The 18,399-nt window shown below is 44.9% G+C and overlaps 1 protein-coding gene across 1 annotated transcript in view; it reads left to right on the top strand.

The window, feature by feature from the left end:
• Positions 1-13,525: 13,525 nt before the first annotated feature.
• Positions 13,526-18,399, top strand: part of SKAP1 (src kinase associated phosphoprotein 1) — a 255,383-nt gene continuing 250,509 nt past the window's right edge. The window contains exon 1 of the mRNA XM_074342968.1: positions 13,526-13,655. Coding sequence (XP_074199069.1) covers positions 13,607-13,655 — 49 coding nt within the window. The 5' untranslated portion in view covers positions 13,526-13,606. The remainder of the gene's footprint in view (positions 13,656-18,399) is intronic.

Here is an 18,399-nt window from a genome sequence, read left to right as displayed (position 1 = left end):
GCCAGCCTGGAGAGCTAAGGATGGTTACCAGGGGAAATGTTTAAGCTGAGACTTTAAGCATGAGTAGGGCTCAGCTGAATAAAGGTAGGGGGAAGAGTGTTGCAAAGAGAGGGAACAGCACATGTGAAAAAAATGAAAGTGGGAGTGAGTGTGTCTCATTAAGAAACTAAAAGAAGTCTGCTACTGAAAATGACAGAGAATACAGGCACCACGGAAAGCAGGACAGGGGAGATAAGCAAGAGGTCAAGCGTGGTGGGGGTGGGAGCGTATTAGCCACATGGAGGTGTTAGGAAGTACAATATTAGGAGGCTTTAAAGTTTTAGTTAGTGAAGGGACATGAGCAGACTTTTTTTTTTTTTTTAAAAAGAGAGATCACTGGCTATAAGGTGGAAAACAGGTTGACGGGATATAAGACTAGAGGGCTGCAAGGTGAAAGGTGATAGTGGCTTGGACTAGGTTGGTGGCAGCAGGGCTGGAGAGAAGTGGATAGTTTGAAAGATATTTAGCAGGTGGAATTGGCAGAGGGAAAGAGGAATGAATGACCCCCAGGTTTCTAGATTAGACAATTGGATTATCCACAGTACAATTTACTGACCGAGGGTAGACGAGAAGAGAGGGAGGGTTGGCTAGGAAGGAGAGAGTTGTTACCTCTGTGAAATCTGGGTTCACTTTGCACATTTCGCAACCAAAAAATGTAACACCTAGTAAAGCAGAGTCCCAGTCAGGCTGGAACTAAGGCTCCAGTGGTGAATGAAGTAAGGATCAAAACTCCTGCCCGACCATACCCTGATTTTCAAGGGCCCAGAAGTCCTGTGTCTTTGAACCTTTTCTTTAATGATTTAGGCATATACAGGCAATTCTGGAGAATAAAGTGCTGTGGTGGATAGGTTGCCTTTTCTGTTCAACAACCCTACTCACTTTTAGAAACAGCAATACATGTTGTCTAGAGCTACTTCTCTCCCATTTCCACCCATTTGGTTTCTGTAGGAGCTGCTATGTTCTTACGTAACGCTGCCCCCATGGCCACGACTGACCCAGGCTTGGCCAGTGAGAACCTGCTCTGTGGCCTAAGAAATAATGGAATCCAGGGGCTCTTGGACCAGTGGCATTTAAGGCCCGCCCTTCCATGTTTAGTTATTCAACTCTTCCTTGGAATCTTGGTGATAAATTAATTTTCCTTTTTGCCCAAGGCTATTTGATTTGGGCTTCTGTCTCACACAATCAAGAGTCTTACTACATAGGGCCCTTGAGGAAGCTGGGTTGTTAGAAAGGACAAGAAGGCTGTTGAAAGAAAATCACAAAAGTAAGGATGGAGCTGGCAGATGGGCCACACTCAGTGACACAGCTTGAGTGGAAAGCAGCACATGGTTATTCTAAGCCCTCCCGACCCTGCCTCTGCAGGTACTGGAGTCCCTGTCAGGTGAAGGGTAAGCACGGTCACACCTCACAGGCGGCATAGCAAGAGACGGCACTTTACAAAATGAGCCAAGAGAACAAACAAGGGCCAATGGGTTGGCAGAGGCAGAAGTGATGCAAATCTGTGACATAACCCTGGAAACACCAGAAAGACATAAGAAAGGAGAAAGAAGGACTGAGATAATTGCATTTGAGAGATGGGGGCTATTGATCCAGCAGTCTTAGAGACATACTGCAAAAGTGATCTCACCTGGTAGTAGCCGGGAGCCCACACTAAAACTCATTAGCACAAAGGGAGGCCACTGAGGAAGCCCAGATTTGAGCCAAAGATTTAGTAAGATTGACCAAAGATGGAAGATTCCAGAGGTCAATGATCAAAGCTCCTCGGGAAAAAATTCTGAAATAAGTATTACTTGCCTTCAGATCCCTTTTGTTTTCCATCCTTCCGTGGTATCCAATCCCTCAAGTTGATTTTAATATTAATACTTAATTATTTTTTAATATTCACCCAGGCCTGAATTCTCTTGGGTAATGCTTAAGGTCCCAGACATTTCCTGTTTTCATGTGCTATCAAAATTTACCAGCCTGTATCCTATATCAGCCTTTTAGGACAGCTACTAATCTGATAAACTGATATGTACTAATGGGATAAAGAGTGAGAATGTAGCAACAGGTTAGCCCTGCCAGGTAATTCATATTTTATTTATTTATGAATTCTTATTACCTGACACTGTTCCAAGCACATACCAGGTATTCAGTTCATGTCTGCTGAAATGAAATTAACGGAGTATGCTTCTTTTTACTCAAACATTCTGGAGACAATACCTTACTCAAAATTAAGGACCCTCACTCATGGTAAAAATTATAAGTATTGTGGCACATCAGAGTGGGGGCACATCAGATATTTGGGGGCAGATGGACTTTCAGCCTTCCTCAAATCACACCATGAGGTCAGTTGTCCATCCTGGCTCTGTCTAGGATGGAACTTGGACTGCAACTTGTTCCACATGAAACATTAATTGAGTATTTATTTTGGGAGTCTCTGTTTTGGCACTGAACATCTTTGGGCATTCAGTTAATACTAGAGCATTAAACAGGCAAGTATTTTGGTCTCTAAAGAATATCACATTGTTTTTTGACACGAAGATGATATTATTTACATGGCATTTACAGGTCATGATTGGGTCCAATCATGAGAATGGAAATATTCAACAACTATCAGGTTGTATGTTTTTTGAGGGCAGCCATATTGTCTCTACATGTTTGTGTCCTAGTGCTTTGAACATAGTAGGGGCTCAATAAATGTTGAAGAAAGGAAGGAAGGCAGGAGGGAAATGAGGAAGGAAGGAGAGGAGGAAGGAAGGAACCTACAGTGGCATTCCAATTTCCTTGGTAACCAAAGACTCAAGGTCTTTTTGTAGTTAAGGTCAACGGCAGTCCCAAGGAACAGAAATATTTTGCTGTGTTTTGTTTCCTATTTCCTTTTCTTGTGAAGCTGATGAATCCACTGAGGACTAAATCTGTAACCTGGACTCCAAACAACATGATGGCCCTGCCTCAAGTGATCCTACGAGCTGAAGTACTAACACCTTGGTCCAGCAAGAGTAAAGCATAACAGGTTTCCTCCTCCTCCTTCAAACACTAAAGGAGCTTTGCTGCAAGTGCCAATTCTGGCCTGAAGCCCATGGTAACCCCTGGGAATTGAACATACCCTTGTGTTTGCCACACTGATGATGCTAACCTTGAGGCAAGGAAAATGGGTTACTTTACATGTTCATCACCACTTGAGTAAGCAAACACTACAGAAGGATACTGCAGAAGGCTGGGAAGTCTTTTAGAATCATAATTCTGGATGTCAGAGTTGGAAGGAACCTTATTTCCTCATGTACAGTTGAGGAAAGGGATCCTTTAATAAAAAGAAAAGATAATCAAATTGCCTGTCCCAGATGATTTAGTTACCTAGAAGACATGATGCCAAACCAGATATTCTCTTGGAGTTCCTATAAACTCCATTATTCTTTGATTTCATGATTCTGTGTTGGACACCAACCAATAACGTCCCTGAACAACCAGACTCATGCTCCCCTCTGTGGCCTGAGAAAAACAGTGTAGATTGGGTGGAGGCGATTGTGTGGAAGCCCACAGTTCTGTCACTTATGTATTTTCTTCTCCAGAATCTTCCCTCATTTGGCATCAGCTAACGCAGGAAGTGGTAATGCTATTATCTGCAGATTCAGCCAAATCACCATTTCCTGATTCTAATGTTCAACTACCACTTTTGAATCCTCCCCCCACTTCCTCTCTGCTTCACTTTGAGGTTCAAAAGCATCAAGGAGGTAAATTAGTACTCAGCTGAGCTGAGTGGGGCCCTGACACCCTTCTGGTTCTGCCGTTAATTTGCTGTAACTCAGGTACATCACTTCTCCAGTCTGGGGCTCTGTTTTTCCCTGTTAGTTACAGGGTTTCTAAAGTCCTTTCCAGCTCTGAAATTCTGAGATTCTTTGTTGAGATTTGAAAGGAAAATCTTATGGACCAATTCTCTTTGGAAAGAAAAATGTGTCATACAGCCTTATGAATCTCTTCTTAGCCCAAACTTTTTTTTTTTTTCAGAGCACTATACTGAAACAGTGAAAGAAATCAAGGAAGCAAGGTGACTAGTAACTGAAGTCTACCAGTGTCTCATGTGATTTTGCAAGTAGACTCAGAGGATGCTAGCATCAAAATGGCCAGAGAAGCTCACTGCCGAGGCTGAGTGGAGTTCAGCCTTTGATACTGCTATATTCCTCTCCGAGCCTCTATTTTCCATCAGTTTAGCACAAAACTCTGGTCTCCTACTCTGGGCCAGCTCAGAAGGAACAGGATCCTAGTTTTGTTTCCAATTCAGGATGGAGATAAGGAAGTCCCGCTGAGGCTCTCCAATGGCAATCCCTGTGCTCTCTGTTTCTAACCATAGAATTCGGGTTAGAAGCCCTGGTAACTAGCACTGGTGAGATGAAAACTCACTTCCTGGGGCAGGATTCTACTGGGGATTGTAGAGTTCTCCCCTATTAAGCATAATTGGGTACCATCTTCTCCTGGGGATTTTGGAAGCTCTCGGCCTTCTCTTCCCCGGGCGTTTTCTCCCTGGGGCAAGATGTTGAAAGTTGGAGGTTAAATGACTTGCCCAAGGTCACATCGGTGGTGGCAGAGCAGAGATGAAAACCTCAGCCCATCTTCCGAGTCCTTAGTCTGGCTCTCGTTGGACCATGCCACAGCTGCAATATGTCAAAGGGAGAGTCGCACCTCCTGAGGATACTGGGAAGGGAGGCCAGGTATTGATGTGACTGCCATTCCAGTCCCCAGTGACCTTTTATGTCCTGCAGCCTGCTCAGACTGCAGAGGAAGCAGCTCTGGGACAGTGGGGGTTGCCATATGCAGAGCTGCCCCGGTGAAGATAACAGGTTGTCTGTCAATGTATGAATCCCATGTACAGCCCGGACCACAGAGCTTCCGCTGGAGGAGAAATTAAACCTGTCTCACATACAAATCCCAGTGCTCTGATTACATTTACAGAGGTCGTGGCCTGCATTCTGTCACCATGGAAACCTCTCATGCTGCCAGTGTGTTGTCTGTGTGTGTGGTTGATATTTAAAGGCAAAGTCACGGGCCCCCACTGTGAAACTATCAGCTGCCAGGGGCAATCGCTCTCCTTCACCAGCCCGAGTCCTGGTGTTTCATCCCAGAGATAAGAGGAAGAAGAAGAGCTGGAGAAAAGGACCCACCTGTCTCTAACAGGCAGGCCTTTTTAGTAGAGCCAGGTTTGCAGGGAGGAGGGCTGTGGGATGGAGGTGCTGGGATAGCTGATGTGGGGGAACCAGAAAGCACCCCGACTTTGTCAGAATACAAGCATCCTCTCACGGGCACATGAGCCCAGTGTTAAGTGGAGCCCTTCTTTCCCCGTAACTTCTCCAAGTCATGAGCACATTTCAGAGTGGCCAGATGGAGCTGGGAAGGCCCCTCCATCTGAGTGCACTTGGTGGTTTTGATTTTTGCACATCTGGTAGCTGTGTGAATTGTGCTGATAACAATACTGTTCATGAAGGATTCCTGCTTCTTGCAAAGACCCCACAGCACTGTCCTGGAAAAAGCTACCAAGGGAGTGACTTATCAGGAGTCCCAGGTGTTGGAAGAGGTAAATAACACCTGATTCAACCAAGTAAGAAAAGAACACGAGTGCTGACTCGGCTTGTGACCATCAATTTTTTTCTTTAGTCTCAAGACAATTATTTCCACACCATTGAATGGAGTGTAGATAACACCAGCACCTTAATAGGCTGGGAGCAGAGGCTGTTTAGAGGAGATTTTAAGCACTGTGAGCATAAAATGAACATGACTATTCTGCAATATGCATCTTACAACTTGTCATTAAGTGGATGGCCTCAATGATGTGATGCAACAGGCTTTGATTGGAATATTGAGCTCTGAAAGAGGAAATTCTGCATCAATAGTCTCACGATGTGGAATGTCATGTATTACTCAGTAAGACGTGTCATCGTGTGGAGAGCACATGTGCTACAAAGTACAGCAGCAGATAATAATGGCTTGAATCTCCACAAGGCACTTTTCTTTAGGAATTTACAGCCACTCCCTGAAGCTGCTCAATGTCCCTGGGGGAGGAACATGGTATATCCTGAAATTACAACCGGGGAGATAAGTGGGTCTATTTGATTTAGCTTCTAATCCTCCAGATTATGAGAACCTCTTCATTTTTTCCAATATATTTTTTTCTATTTCTCAATTTCTTCACTTTTTCATCCAGTATCTCATTCGCTTTTTTCTTTTCCTTTTTTCTTTCGTGAGTGTTTTATCCTTAGCAAATCACCCCTCCCTGTCACCTACCCCCCTTTCTGTGGAGCTCAGTCCCGTTGGCAGCCCTCCAGACTGAAGAGGCTGCCACTCCTGGGATATAATCTGCCTTCTGATTGGTTCTTTCTGGGGCCTGTATTTATAGTGGAAACTTGGTTTCTGCCACAATGAATGAAAAGAGGAGTTAATATCTCATGCCTTCCAGATGAATGTTTTCCCCATGTGGTTTGGAAGCACTGCAAGTATCCCAGAATAGATAGGGCAGGGAGGAAATCTTTGGAGGTGGGCAGGGAGAATCTGCAGGCTGATTATCCCCATTTGTTACAGCCCTGTGCCAAGGAAGCCAAGGCCACTCCTTCCATCTCTTTAAAGGCAAGTTAGCTTCATAAAGAAGAAAAACTCTCATCCTTGGAGACCAATGACACCCATATCTCAGCCAGTCACTCCTCAAATATATCTTTCAAATGAGAGATTATGGATGATTCAGTATATGCAGTCATTAAGCACCTCCCAGGGGCCAGTTGTTACAGGGAATTACAGAGATGATAATAATTGCTAACATATATGAAGCACCTACCATGCTGCAGGCAGTTATAAACATTATATATATTAGCTCTTTGAATCCTCACAACCACCTTGAAAATACTAATAGTGTTGCCATTTTACAGATAAGGAAACTGAGGTACGGAGAGGATAAGTAGTTTACCCAAGGTCACAGTAGGTAAGTGGCAGATTTCAGCACAGGGCTATCTGACGTCAGGGCCTATCACCTCTTCAGTGGGGTCAGGATTGTGCTTTGGGATGTGTAGTCTGGAACATGGATGAAGACTGGCATGGGATAAAGGGGAGATTGGATGCTGAAGCCTGGACTGAAAGGCATTTCAATATCACTTCTCAACAAAGATAATGAGAACCCAACCTAGAGTGGTGACACTTTGGAAACAAAGGAGGGTAAGAATTCAAAAGCCATTGTAAAGAGATAAAATCGGCAGGCTTGGTGGATGTTTGGCATGGGGATGAGGACGGGTCCAAGATGAGTCCTACATTTTGAGTTTGGGTTACTGGACACCAGCAATTTCTTTATAACTGTTACGGTTTATTGAGCATATAGCATGTACTATTTACACATACCATTTTATTTAAGCTTCACAATTACCCTATAGGGTAGGGATTATGACATCCAATTTACAGATGAGGAAACTGAGGCTTGTAGAGCTCTGTCCAGAGGCTCTCTTGTAGGTGGCCAAGCCAGAACTGGGACTCACATCTATCTTTTTGACTCATAAGCTCATGCCATTTTCACTGAGCTTTGTTGCCATTACAAGGATTAAGGGAAGAGAAAATATCAAGTTAGTGGAACTGTTCAGATATCCAGGTGGAAATGTGGGACAGAGGTAAAAATTAGAAGAGTAATCTGCATGAAGAGGAAAGTTGGGGCAGTGGGAGAATGAAACCACTGGGGACAAGGGAAAAAAGGAGAGGAAGAGGAGAAAGGCAAGTGTAAAACTCTGGTGAATACCTGTGACTAGAAGGTGAAATGAAGAGAGCCAAAGAAGGAGGCAGAGAAATAACAGTTAAGAGAAGTGGGGGGACAGTATAGCTTAGTGGTAGAGTGTATGCTTAGCCTGAATGAGGTCCTGGATTCAATCCCCAGTACCTCCAATAAAATAAATAAATAAAGAGACCTAATTATCTCCCCTACCCCCAAAAAAAGATTTAAAAAAAGAGAGAGACAGGAAGAAGACCAGGATAGGGCAGTGCCAAGGAAGCTGGGTGCCCAAAGCAAGAGCAAGTGGCCAGTGTTGCCCCCAGGCTGCAGAGAGAAGTTGGTAAAGACTGAGCAGAGTTTAAGAGGAAGGAGGGCATCAATGCCCTTGGGAGAGAGTCACTTCAGTGGTGCAAAGACTGACAGGTAAGGAGAAAGGACATGAGATCTGATGGAGAAAAGGAAGGAGAAGAAAGGATGAGATGGGAGAAGGTAGCAGGGTTGAAGAAAGGTTTTTGTTTGTTTGCTTGTTTTGTTTTTAGGATAGAGGAGACCAAGGATGTTTGCAGACAGAAGGAAAGACTGAATAAGAAAAAGATTGTGAGACTGAAGGTCTGAAAGGTGGTAAGAGAGGGTGGGATCATGAAGTCTATGAAAAGATTCGGAGAGACATTTCACCCTTTAGAAGCAAGGAAAAGTAAAGTCTGAAAATCAGCACAACGAAAACTGATGGTGCTGTCTTGTATATGAAAGAACGTTGTTTAGCTGGTAGAAAATGCTGCCAGAAGGAAAGTTCAAGGATGTTTAGGACACTTAGGACAAGGATGTTTAGGAATAGGCATTTAGAAAGGAAAAAGCCAAAATAGACACTGACACAATTCTGAAGGAAAGGAAAGAATGTATTTCGGGGACCTAAAGGTTATTACACATAGAGTGTCTATTAGGGGAAGGGTATTTTCTCCCACTTTCGTGCACTGAAATAATCACCCACTGCTAGTGGTATCTGTGACTCCAGGTAGTGCTTCTGTTGGTGTTTGTGAATATTGGTAAATCTGACCAAATTACATCAGTTCCTCTTAGTGTGTGTATTCCTCCAAGTGTGTGTGCACCCGTGCTGTGCAGGCAGCACTATCAGATTCTAAATAACTGTTCTCTCTCTTCTCTCACCTTGAATCCCCCTGCCCCAACCCTGAATTCTAAGATTTTTACTAAAGTGAGGGAGAAGAAAGGGTAGCAATAAAGGAAGGGGCTTATGGAGCTTAAACTTTTGTCTCTTGAAATAATGGATGAAAAGAAACCAAAGAAAGCCAGTTCAACCTTTGTTAGGTTGCTTTCCTTCTATTATTTACCTTTAATCTCCTAATCACCCCCCAAAGAAAGGGTTACTCCTTCCGTTGTTTTCCAAAATTATCATATCTTCAAATATTTAGCCTATAAAATTAGCCTTGGCCCCACCTGCCTCCCATGCAGATTAACCCATAGACTGCCTGCACATCTCACTCAGAGTGCACACCCTCCTCTGGGTTTAGCTGACACTTTTCGTGTGTCCCCCCACCTCCACTTCAGATTCCCAAGAGAACCAATCAAAGACAGAGAATGTCAGAATCAGCAACCTCTTTGGTCTTTAAGGCCCCTGTTCGGCTCAGCCAGTGCCCATGGGGGATGTCTAATGTGGTCTAGGGCACAGGCAAAGAAGACACACACAAAAAGTGACTGGGGAATATAGGGGAAAAAATAATAGGAATATGAGACAAAGAACAAAGAAAGAAATGTTACTCTCTAGATGGAGAGGGACCAACTAGGACTGTTTCACAGGGCTGCTCAGTGATCCCTGGGCTGTAATTATCCATCTCAGGTGTTCAGTTCTATAAGAGCTTTGGACCAGCACTAGAAGACCAGGATTCTAATGCCACCACAGCCCCTGGTGAGCTGGGTGGCCCTGGGCAGGGCACTGGGTCAGTTCCTCATCTGAAATTTGATCACCCTGAAGATTCTTTTGAGTTTTAATAGTCCTCATTCTGTTCCGAGACTGTCTCACGGAGAACCTGCTTTGGGAGTGTTCCCTGTTATGATGTGAGTACCTGCTTATTTTGTTGCATGTATTAGTGCAAAGAATCTGGAAGGTTGAGCTGGAAGGGGACGCCATCAAAGTGCATTTGTATGAGTCTGTATATGTTAGGACCCTCCTAATCGAAAAGTCAGCTAATTAGTAAGTGTAAGGCTTCTGGCATGCTGTGAAAACCTTGCAATTTAAGGCCACTGAGCGATGCGCCGAAGCAAGCATCTTATGTCCAGCTCCGCTGCCTCAAGGGTGCCATGAGACTTGGTTTCCGGGGCCTTGCCAAGCATGCAGCGAGCCTGGTTCTTGGCACCAGCAGGATGCATCATCTTTCCTTCCACGGCCTTTAATGAAGTGTGCAGCTCTTGTCCTCATTAGGCCTCAACATCGTCAATAAAAGAGTCAATAAACCCAGTTGATGGGGTTGGGACCAAGGGGCTGAGATGCAGCGGCCGCACATCCACAGGGCAGACATCAGATCAGCCGCGTGTCATGACCCAGCATCCAGGGATCAATAACCAGCTCGGGATAAAGCCCAAGAGCTGCCCTCTGCAGTCTCCTCTCCAGACCCATTTCACCCAGGGCAGAGCAGTGCCAGCCAGCTCCTGCTTTGCTTGCAGTTGTTCCCACCCCATGCCTTCTGGGTGCCAGATGCTTTTGTTTCTTCCTGATTGAGCTCTCTGGGCACCCCATGGATGCATATTTAGTGAGTGCCCACCTGGCATGAGAACATGTAGACGGCATCTCCAAGCAGCCCAGAGGCTGGCATGGGCCCTGTTTTTTGTGTCTTCCGTCTGCTGACAGTGTGTGACGGGCCCCGGTGGACCAGGCGGTATACTTTCTGCATGTTGTGCTGCGGACTCCATTCCTGGCTGCTCTGCGTCTCTTTAGATGCCCTTATCTTATCTAATTACAAGGAATTTCAGAATAATTTCATGGCCTTTGCTCCAAAGGACCTCTTATCTGTGAGGGCCCTGTATTTTAACTTTGTCATTCTTTTGTTGTTGGCCTTCAACTGGGAGACAGTTAAGAAGGGGATGCTAAGATTTTGCTGGAATTGGGGCTGGGGGGAGGGGAAGAAGAGGAAGGCAGACAGACCTGGGATTTGTGTATTCTGCTCCATCCCCCTGCCTGTATGTGGAGACAGCTGGCTACTTACTTCCATGACAGCCACATGGTACCCAGCCACACAGAACAGGACCCGGTCAGGGACTTGTCTGTTGCCAACCTCTCCAGATCCCTTTGATATTTCCGACAGAGCAGTAAAGGACTCTTGACTCTCACGTTTTGCTTTGCCTCTCTCCACCTCCTCTAAGACTCCTCCGTGTGGTTTCCATGGCTACCCCCAATCAGATTTGGCTTCCTGCAAAATTGGATTTCAAAGAAGGACAAGGCTTCAAAGGAATTTGTCCATTTAACAGAATGTCATTAGGAGTGAGGCTGACTGCTGAACCAGGGTCCTCAGATGATTAAGAAGAGGCTGCGCTCATGTGTGGAGGCAGGTTTCTGTCTGCAATAAGGAACCTTGATGCAAGATGACAATGGCGTATTGGAATCTGCCAGTCACCACATCACCACACACTACCCAACGCTGCACCTCTCTCTACCCTATCTCTCTAAAACCCAGAATAGATGTAGAATACCTTTGCCTCGAGTTTTTGCTGCTTCTCTCGGTATAAGGAAGCTATGACAGGCAGTGAGGCCTGATAGGATGTGCAATTACCTGAGTTTATTGCTTTTTATCAAACAATCCATTAACTTGTAGCCTGTATCAGCGTTTGACAAATATCCTTGAAGAAGAGGAGGAGGTTGTCAAATTTCCTCCCATTGCTGAGACGAAAACAAGGCCAAGTGCTTGGTTATATATAGCAGGGATCTGTTTCCCTTGTTGTTTTTTAGAACAGTTTTAGATTTATAGAATTGCAACAGTAGTACAGAGAGTTTCCATGTCTCCTCTCTTGTTTTTTAACACATGTCATAAGTACTCAAAAATGATTCCAGAGTAGTTGTGACATTATAGAAGGAGCAGTGAGTGTGGTAAAAATGCCCCAGAGGGGAACTGGTATTGCTCCGGAGCCTGGAGGAGGCAGCCTGACCACTGCTAACTTTCCCAGGGCAAGAAGGCCTTGCAAGAAGGAGCCTGATTCCCCAGAGACTCTTGCCAGCCTCCATTCCCCACACTTCCACCCCAATTTACTACAACTTGTGGGTGTCATGTGACCCTGACTCCAAGGCACCATTCCTCTTCAGATTGCAGGACTCAGATGCGTAAAGATGGCTCAAAGCCACTGCACCCCTTAAAGGATCAAGCCCCCAACCTTGAAACGGTATCTCAGGAGGGGAAACTATGCCAGGAAGCAGGTGCTGCTACCAGGAGTCCTTTTGGACAGTTTCTCCTCGCTGTTCCCATCCCCCCACCGATAGTTCTGTCATTATTTCTCTGAGGCTGCTGTAAAAGCCACTGCACCCATCTTCTCTGTTTCCTCTCTCTTTACCACTCCCAATCCTTCCACATATTCTGTATGTAGAATCTGAAAATAGAAACTCCATTTTTTTAACACAGAAGGAAATTGGTAGAGGTGAAGTGAGATGTGCAAGACCACATACTATACAGGGGCTCAGGTTAGCTCACTCCCCAGCTCAAAAAGTTTTCAAAGGATCCCCAGTGTCTCCTCAGTTGAGTTCAAATCCTCATTCTGACTTTCAAGTCCCTTCACAATAGAGCTTCAATTTTTCTTGACAACCATAATTTCCCTTCACCATCCAGTAAGAGAGGGTTATTTCCCTGTTCCTCACGAGAAGGCTTTTCCATCTTTGTTTACTCCAGTCCTTCCACCTGGAAAGCACTCCTGCCCCTTCAAAGTCTGATGTGTTCAGAGCCCATCTCAAATGCCACAAGCACCAATAAACACACATACACCTGCACTTCCCTCCTTTTCTTATACTCCTCTCCCTCCATTTTTCATCCAGGGCACTTTATACTTTTCCCGTAGTACCATATCACAGCCAGGACATCCACACCTGTGTGCTTTGGATTAGAGGGAAGCACACTTCTGTGAGCTTGCGCTTCCCTTTCCTCTGTCACCTTAGAGAGAAAGGGCTCAGTTCCTCTCCCTCAGCTTTCTCCCCGGGTTACCCCTTCTTTTCCTCTCATCCTTTCAGCCTAAGGAGGATGGGACACTTTGGCTCCCTGTGCCCCTTGCAGCCGGGCGGCTCTGATTCTCCCAAATGTTGGCGTCTTGAGATTATTTATGGGGATTTATGGTCATTTCCGTTAAATATCCTGGTTTGCCTGACAAGCAGCCGTTCTGCCCTGGTTTTCTGGGCGTGGAGGTGTGGGCTGGGTCGGGAAGGAGGGCTGTCCGGCTTGGCGGGGATTGACCTCTCCCTCCGATTCCGCCTCCTCGCGCCCCATTTCGGGCTTCACGGTGGCTTTTCACTCTGCCCCCGAGGCCCGCCGTCCCTGGGGCGTAGGATGGGGAGCCTCCCGGGAGCAGGCTGCCTTGGGTGGGGTCGCCTCTTGGTTTTGGCCGGGGGGGGGTCCTGGGGGGTGGGGGCAGGCGCGGGACGGCCGCCTCCTCCCTCGGGCGCAGGCGTAAGGGCCGCGTGCCCCGCGCACAGGTGTCGCTGCCTCCGGGCGCCCCGCCCGCCGCGCGCCGCTTCCTGAGCGCACCCCGCCCTGCGGCTCGGCCCGCGGCGCCGGCAGCAGAGGGCCAGGTGCCGCCGCAGCCCGCCCGCCCGCCCAGCCCTCGCCCGCCGCCCGCCCGGCCGCCGGCCGCCCGCCGCCCGCCGCCCGCCACATGCAGGCCGCCGCCGCCCTCCCCGAGGAGATCCGTTGGCTCCTGGAAGGTAACGCCCCGCCGGCCCGGGCGCCGCCGACCCCGCCGGGAGTCGCACGTGCCGAGCCGGCAGCAGCCGAGACGCCAGCGGCTCCCAAGGCCGGCCTTCCCCGTCAGCTCCCTCGCCCGCCACCTTCTAGAACCTTGAGGCTGCCGGAGCCCTGACTCTGGAGAGCCAGCGTTTCATCCTCCGGCTCAGGGTCCCTCTCACTCTCCTCATTTCCCACGTTTTCTTTTTCCTCAGGGCGCCTTCACTTCCCACGTAACCTCCAGGCTTCTGAGCAAGTTCGGGCCAGGTTCTTGGTCGCCTGGCCTCCGTGCTGGCCTTCGCCCTGTGCCTGTCTCCTTGGGACGCCTCGCGTCCGTGGGTTTCGCGCCCGTCTCTCCCCAGCCCTGACTCCGTCTGTCCCGCTCACGAGGGGACCTGGACCTTCCTGCTTAGCCATCCCGGACCTCGAGGGGCAGTAAGGGCTCCCGGGCTCCCGCCAGCCAAGGCCTGGGCGTGGACTCAGCACCCAGACCCCAGGCCCGCTTCACCCGCCTGCGGACTCACCGGGGCCACTCGTGCACCCGGGGCGGGCTGATCCCAGTGTTACATCCCTTCCCTTTCCAGAAGCGCCCCACTGCTGTGTGTTCACCCTCAAACTGTAGTGCCCTCGCAGTTCTTGTAAGAGTTAAAGCCGTACTCACCAACACTCAACACTCTCTTCTGTAACACTCGAGAGACACGTTTTGCTAATGGGCAGTGTCATCTGCTCCACTCACACTTTTTCTGCTGAGAGTAACTTGCTTTTCCTGTAACTGACCTTTCTGGAAGGATGGGGACCTGGAATCTGTGCTTGCATAAGGGTCCCAGGAGGAAACTGCTCAGAATTAAGCCTTTTGGCATCCATGTGACAGTTTTGACACATATTTAACAGATGGCCTGCTTTGGGCAGGTCATATTTTTGGCAAGCAGTAATTTTTTTTCCAGTTTCTCTCAATTTAATTGGTTTTATATCTCCATTACCTTGTTATCGTGGTATAAATGCTTCATAATCAAATATTTGGCAAGTCCATTTGGTCTCTGTTTGTAGGACTGTTTCCATTCTGGGTTGCTTCTATGTAAAAGCTGTCAACTAGGTATTTCTTCTGAGGTGAAGTTTCCAAAACCCATTTTACATATGACCTGAGTGAATCTAAACTTTCAGAACAGAAAAGTATTTGCAGGGTAAAAGAGCATCATCTGGGTTTCTAAGAAGCAGCAACCCAGCCTTTCCCCTCTGCTGTTGGTTCAATAATTTGAAGTGTAAAGAGAGGCTCTAAGTGGTTTCTAGGAGAAAAGGAACTGTGGCAAAAAGTTTCATTTTCCCCTTGCAGTTAGAGGTATAAACTGATTCCTTTTGTTGGTATCTGTCATTTGTTGAGAGGAAACCTATTTTACAAATTCGTTAAACTGTATTTCCGTTTTGTGTGTAGCCTTGGTAGAAAATTCCTTTTCATTTTCAGAGGCTTGCAATGAAATCCACTTCTTCAGCATTTTTGATGTGCAGTTCTTTATTGTTTAAAACTGACACTTTGGTAAACAACTCATTTCTGCACCTGCCACCTTCCTTTAGCTTAGATTATTTTCTTGTTAGCTGACTGTTTTTAATTGAAGTCTTCAGATCTCCTCCTAAAGCAGAACCTTTGTTTGCTGACAAGTAGAGCAGGGTATGAATGGAGATTAATTGCATGTCACATACTTCTGTATCAAACTTGCTGTGTCTTAACAATCTCTGTTCGTTGGTACTCAGGTCTTTAGAATGTACAGAGGAGTCTGAGATTACATTTTAAGGAGCTTCATTGGTTAATGTATTTCTTTAAGGCTTTTTTTTTTTAAGTTTGCAATTAGAGTCTGCATCTGAAGTAGAGAAAAAAATTGTGAAAGTGGGATTCAACTAATAATTCTATTGAAAAATGTTTGAAGAATGTGCTTTTGAAAGGTTCATGTAATCATAGCAACATATTGGTTGTAGGTTTTGTTTATTATGGAACACATTCTCTGGTGTTGACCAGCAGAATTATTCATTGTACTACAAATAATTTGTAGATATTAGAAACCCATAATGACTATCAATTTATCATCTGTTGCTGTTTGTCCCCCCCACACACACACACACTTTTTAAGGGTAACTTTTGACAATGAGAAAATATATAGGTCTTGATCTCTATATCGTCAAGCAGTGGAGGGAGTCACAGGGTGAGAGATCTGCCACTTTAGTGCTGCCACAGGCCGTGGGGGTGGAGTTTCCACAATGAATTACTACTTTCATAAACCAAGGCATAAACGTTTGCACAGTGATTTAACGCTGGCCATCACAGCCATAACTTAAGCATTTATTTATTTATAACTACATAAGCATAAATGACAGGGGCGTTTTTTGACATAATGTGTGTGCTTTAAAAAATAAAATATGCAAAGCGCTGTGAAAAGTTTATACCAAATTTTGCATAATGAAGAAGGGAGCAGACATTCTGAAGGTCTAAAATTAATTTTGTTTAAGGATAAAATTTTAAACATTTGAAAATGTTTCATTTGACCAGGAAACTCCACTTCTAGGAAACTGTGTTACTGAAATTAGAAGACATGAGATATATATACAAAGATCTGTGCTAAATGTCCATGAGTTGGGAAAAGTGGGGCAGTGGTATGAGTAAATTACCCATCTTATGGAATATTTTGCAGCCATTAAAAAGGTTGTGGTGGATCTGTATATATTGGCTTGAAAAGTGTCCATAGCGTATTTTTAAAGCTGAAAAGCAAGGTGCACAATAGTATATATAATATCCTGTTTTTGTTTGAAAACAATAACAAAATCCTCCAAAAACCCATATATTATATATGTTTGTGTAAGCCTCGGAAAGAGTAAGAAAGAATATACTCTAAGCTCTTAACACTGGTTTCCTTGGAGGGGAGTGAAAGGGTGGGAGAGAGATTATTAATTTTATTTCATGTATCTTTGTGTTGTTCAAGCTGTGATGATGACCATGTATTACTTTTGTAATCAGGAAAAGGCAACCAGTGAGATTGTTTAAAAGGAAAAGGAACAAAAGACAAATAAATGCTTGGAGAGGTCAGAGTTTGAAAGGGCCATGAATTTAGGGTTGTGATTATGTTTTTCTCCTGTTAGCCCTGGTGATGTGTGGAAGGTGGGGATTTTTTTTTTAAACGCTTTCTTGGATTTGGGGCAAATGTTAAGGCAATGACAGGTTTCTAGAGTAACTCAGGAAACAGCTTCCTCAGATAGACTGTCAAGCTCTCATATAGAAATAGTAACTAGTCCATATCAGCCAATAAATACCTTATAGATAAGTAAAATGAAGGGCATTTACTGCCTTATTGAAAGAGGAGGAAATATTCAGGTCTGTTTTCAAATAATCAGGCTTCAGTTGTGGAAGTTATCTTTTTGGTTTTGTTTTGTGATAATGACTCTGAAAACAAAAACAATGGAGTGCTGGCAGTTTGCATAATCTGTGTTTCACAGATACAAACATAATCAGTTTCTTCCTTGTCTTTCTAGCCCCACTTTTGAAGTCAGAAGCACATGAGGCAAGTGTGATGGAAGCAGGCTAAATATTTCTTCAGTTCACAATGTGTCCTGTGTGATGGAATGGGGTACTAACTTTACTCTAATAGCTAATGGGTCCCAACTATCTACAAGGGACCTAAATCCTGCACAGAATATGGATTAAAGCCAAAATAACATCCACAATTTAGCTGCGTTTAGTAGCAATTGCTGCATTAACACTGATTCTGATATGCCTATGCTTACTTATTTTTAAACTTCCTTGGAAAGCAGCAGTCATTAATCATTTCCTTCTAGATTGTTTTCCAGATTTGTATTGGTCGATGTAGCCAACCATAAAATCCTTTTCAATATAGTAAAACTCCAACTCCGTGGAACTTGTAGGCGTGAGTTGCTCTGGATAGCTGAGGATATTCTCTTTAAGCATTCTAACTTTTTATTATAAACATTTGTGACCTTTTTCTTTTTTTTCTCAAATGTATTAGGAACTTTTCACCCTTCCTCAACCAACCGGTCTTTGTTCAAAGGGACCTCACTTGAACACTTTAACTAAGAGTTGTTATAGTGAATATCAGTTATCATACTTTAAGGAAATATATTGAGTTGTTTATGGATGTTTCTGCCATAACTGCCCCTGGACTGATTTGTGAATGTTTATGTCTGTTTTATATTTTAGTTTTTGTCTTTTTTCCCCCTACTGTTAGGCCAGGCCTGTGACTTTGCCCTCATTTCAGTGTATTTGTACCCCCAGTGCTATTGGGACATCAGATAAACAAGTTTGTTGGAATTAAGATGCGTAAAAGAAGGTATGAAGGGCTCTTGTGATAAACATAGTACCCAAACCTTTAGGCCTTTACTTTGTGACATGCACTGTGGCTGCTCAGAATCTTTTTTGCTTGATGTTTGATGCTGGGTTACCTGTTAGATAGGTGAGGTTACTGTTCAGTTGAATTCTGGAAGAACTATGACTATACTTCTATTTCTTTTTTTTTTTTTTGTCAAAATTTTTATTATAAAAGCAATAATGCTCATTGTAGAAAATTTAGAAAACACAATGATGTATAGTCACCCATAGTCAACAGTTGTTAAATTTCTATGTATTTCTTTCAGTTATTATTATTTGTACATACTTTAAAAGTTGGGGCATATTGTATATATAGTTTTGTATACTTATTTTTCCACTTACAGTCTTGAGTTATGGTGTTG

The sequence above is a fragment of the Camelus bactrianus genome, chromosome 16, assembly GCF_048773025.1.
Source record: "Camelus bactrianus isolate YW-2024 breed Bactrian camel chromosome 16, ASM4877302v1, whole genome shotgun sequence".
In the NCBI taxonomy this organism is placed as follows: domain Eukaryota; kingdom Metazoa; phylum Chordata; class Mammalia; order Artiodactyla; family Camelidae; genus Camelus; species Camelus bactrianus.
This window is presented reverse-complemented; position numbering and strand designations above follow the sequence as displayed.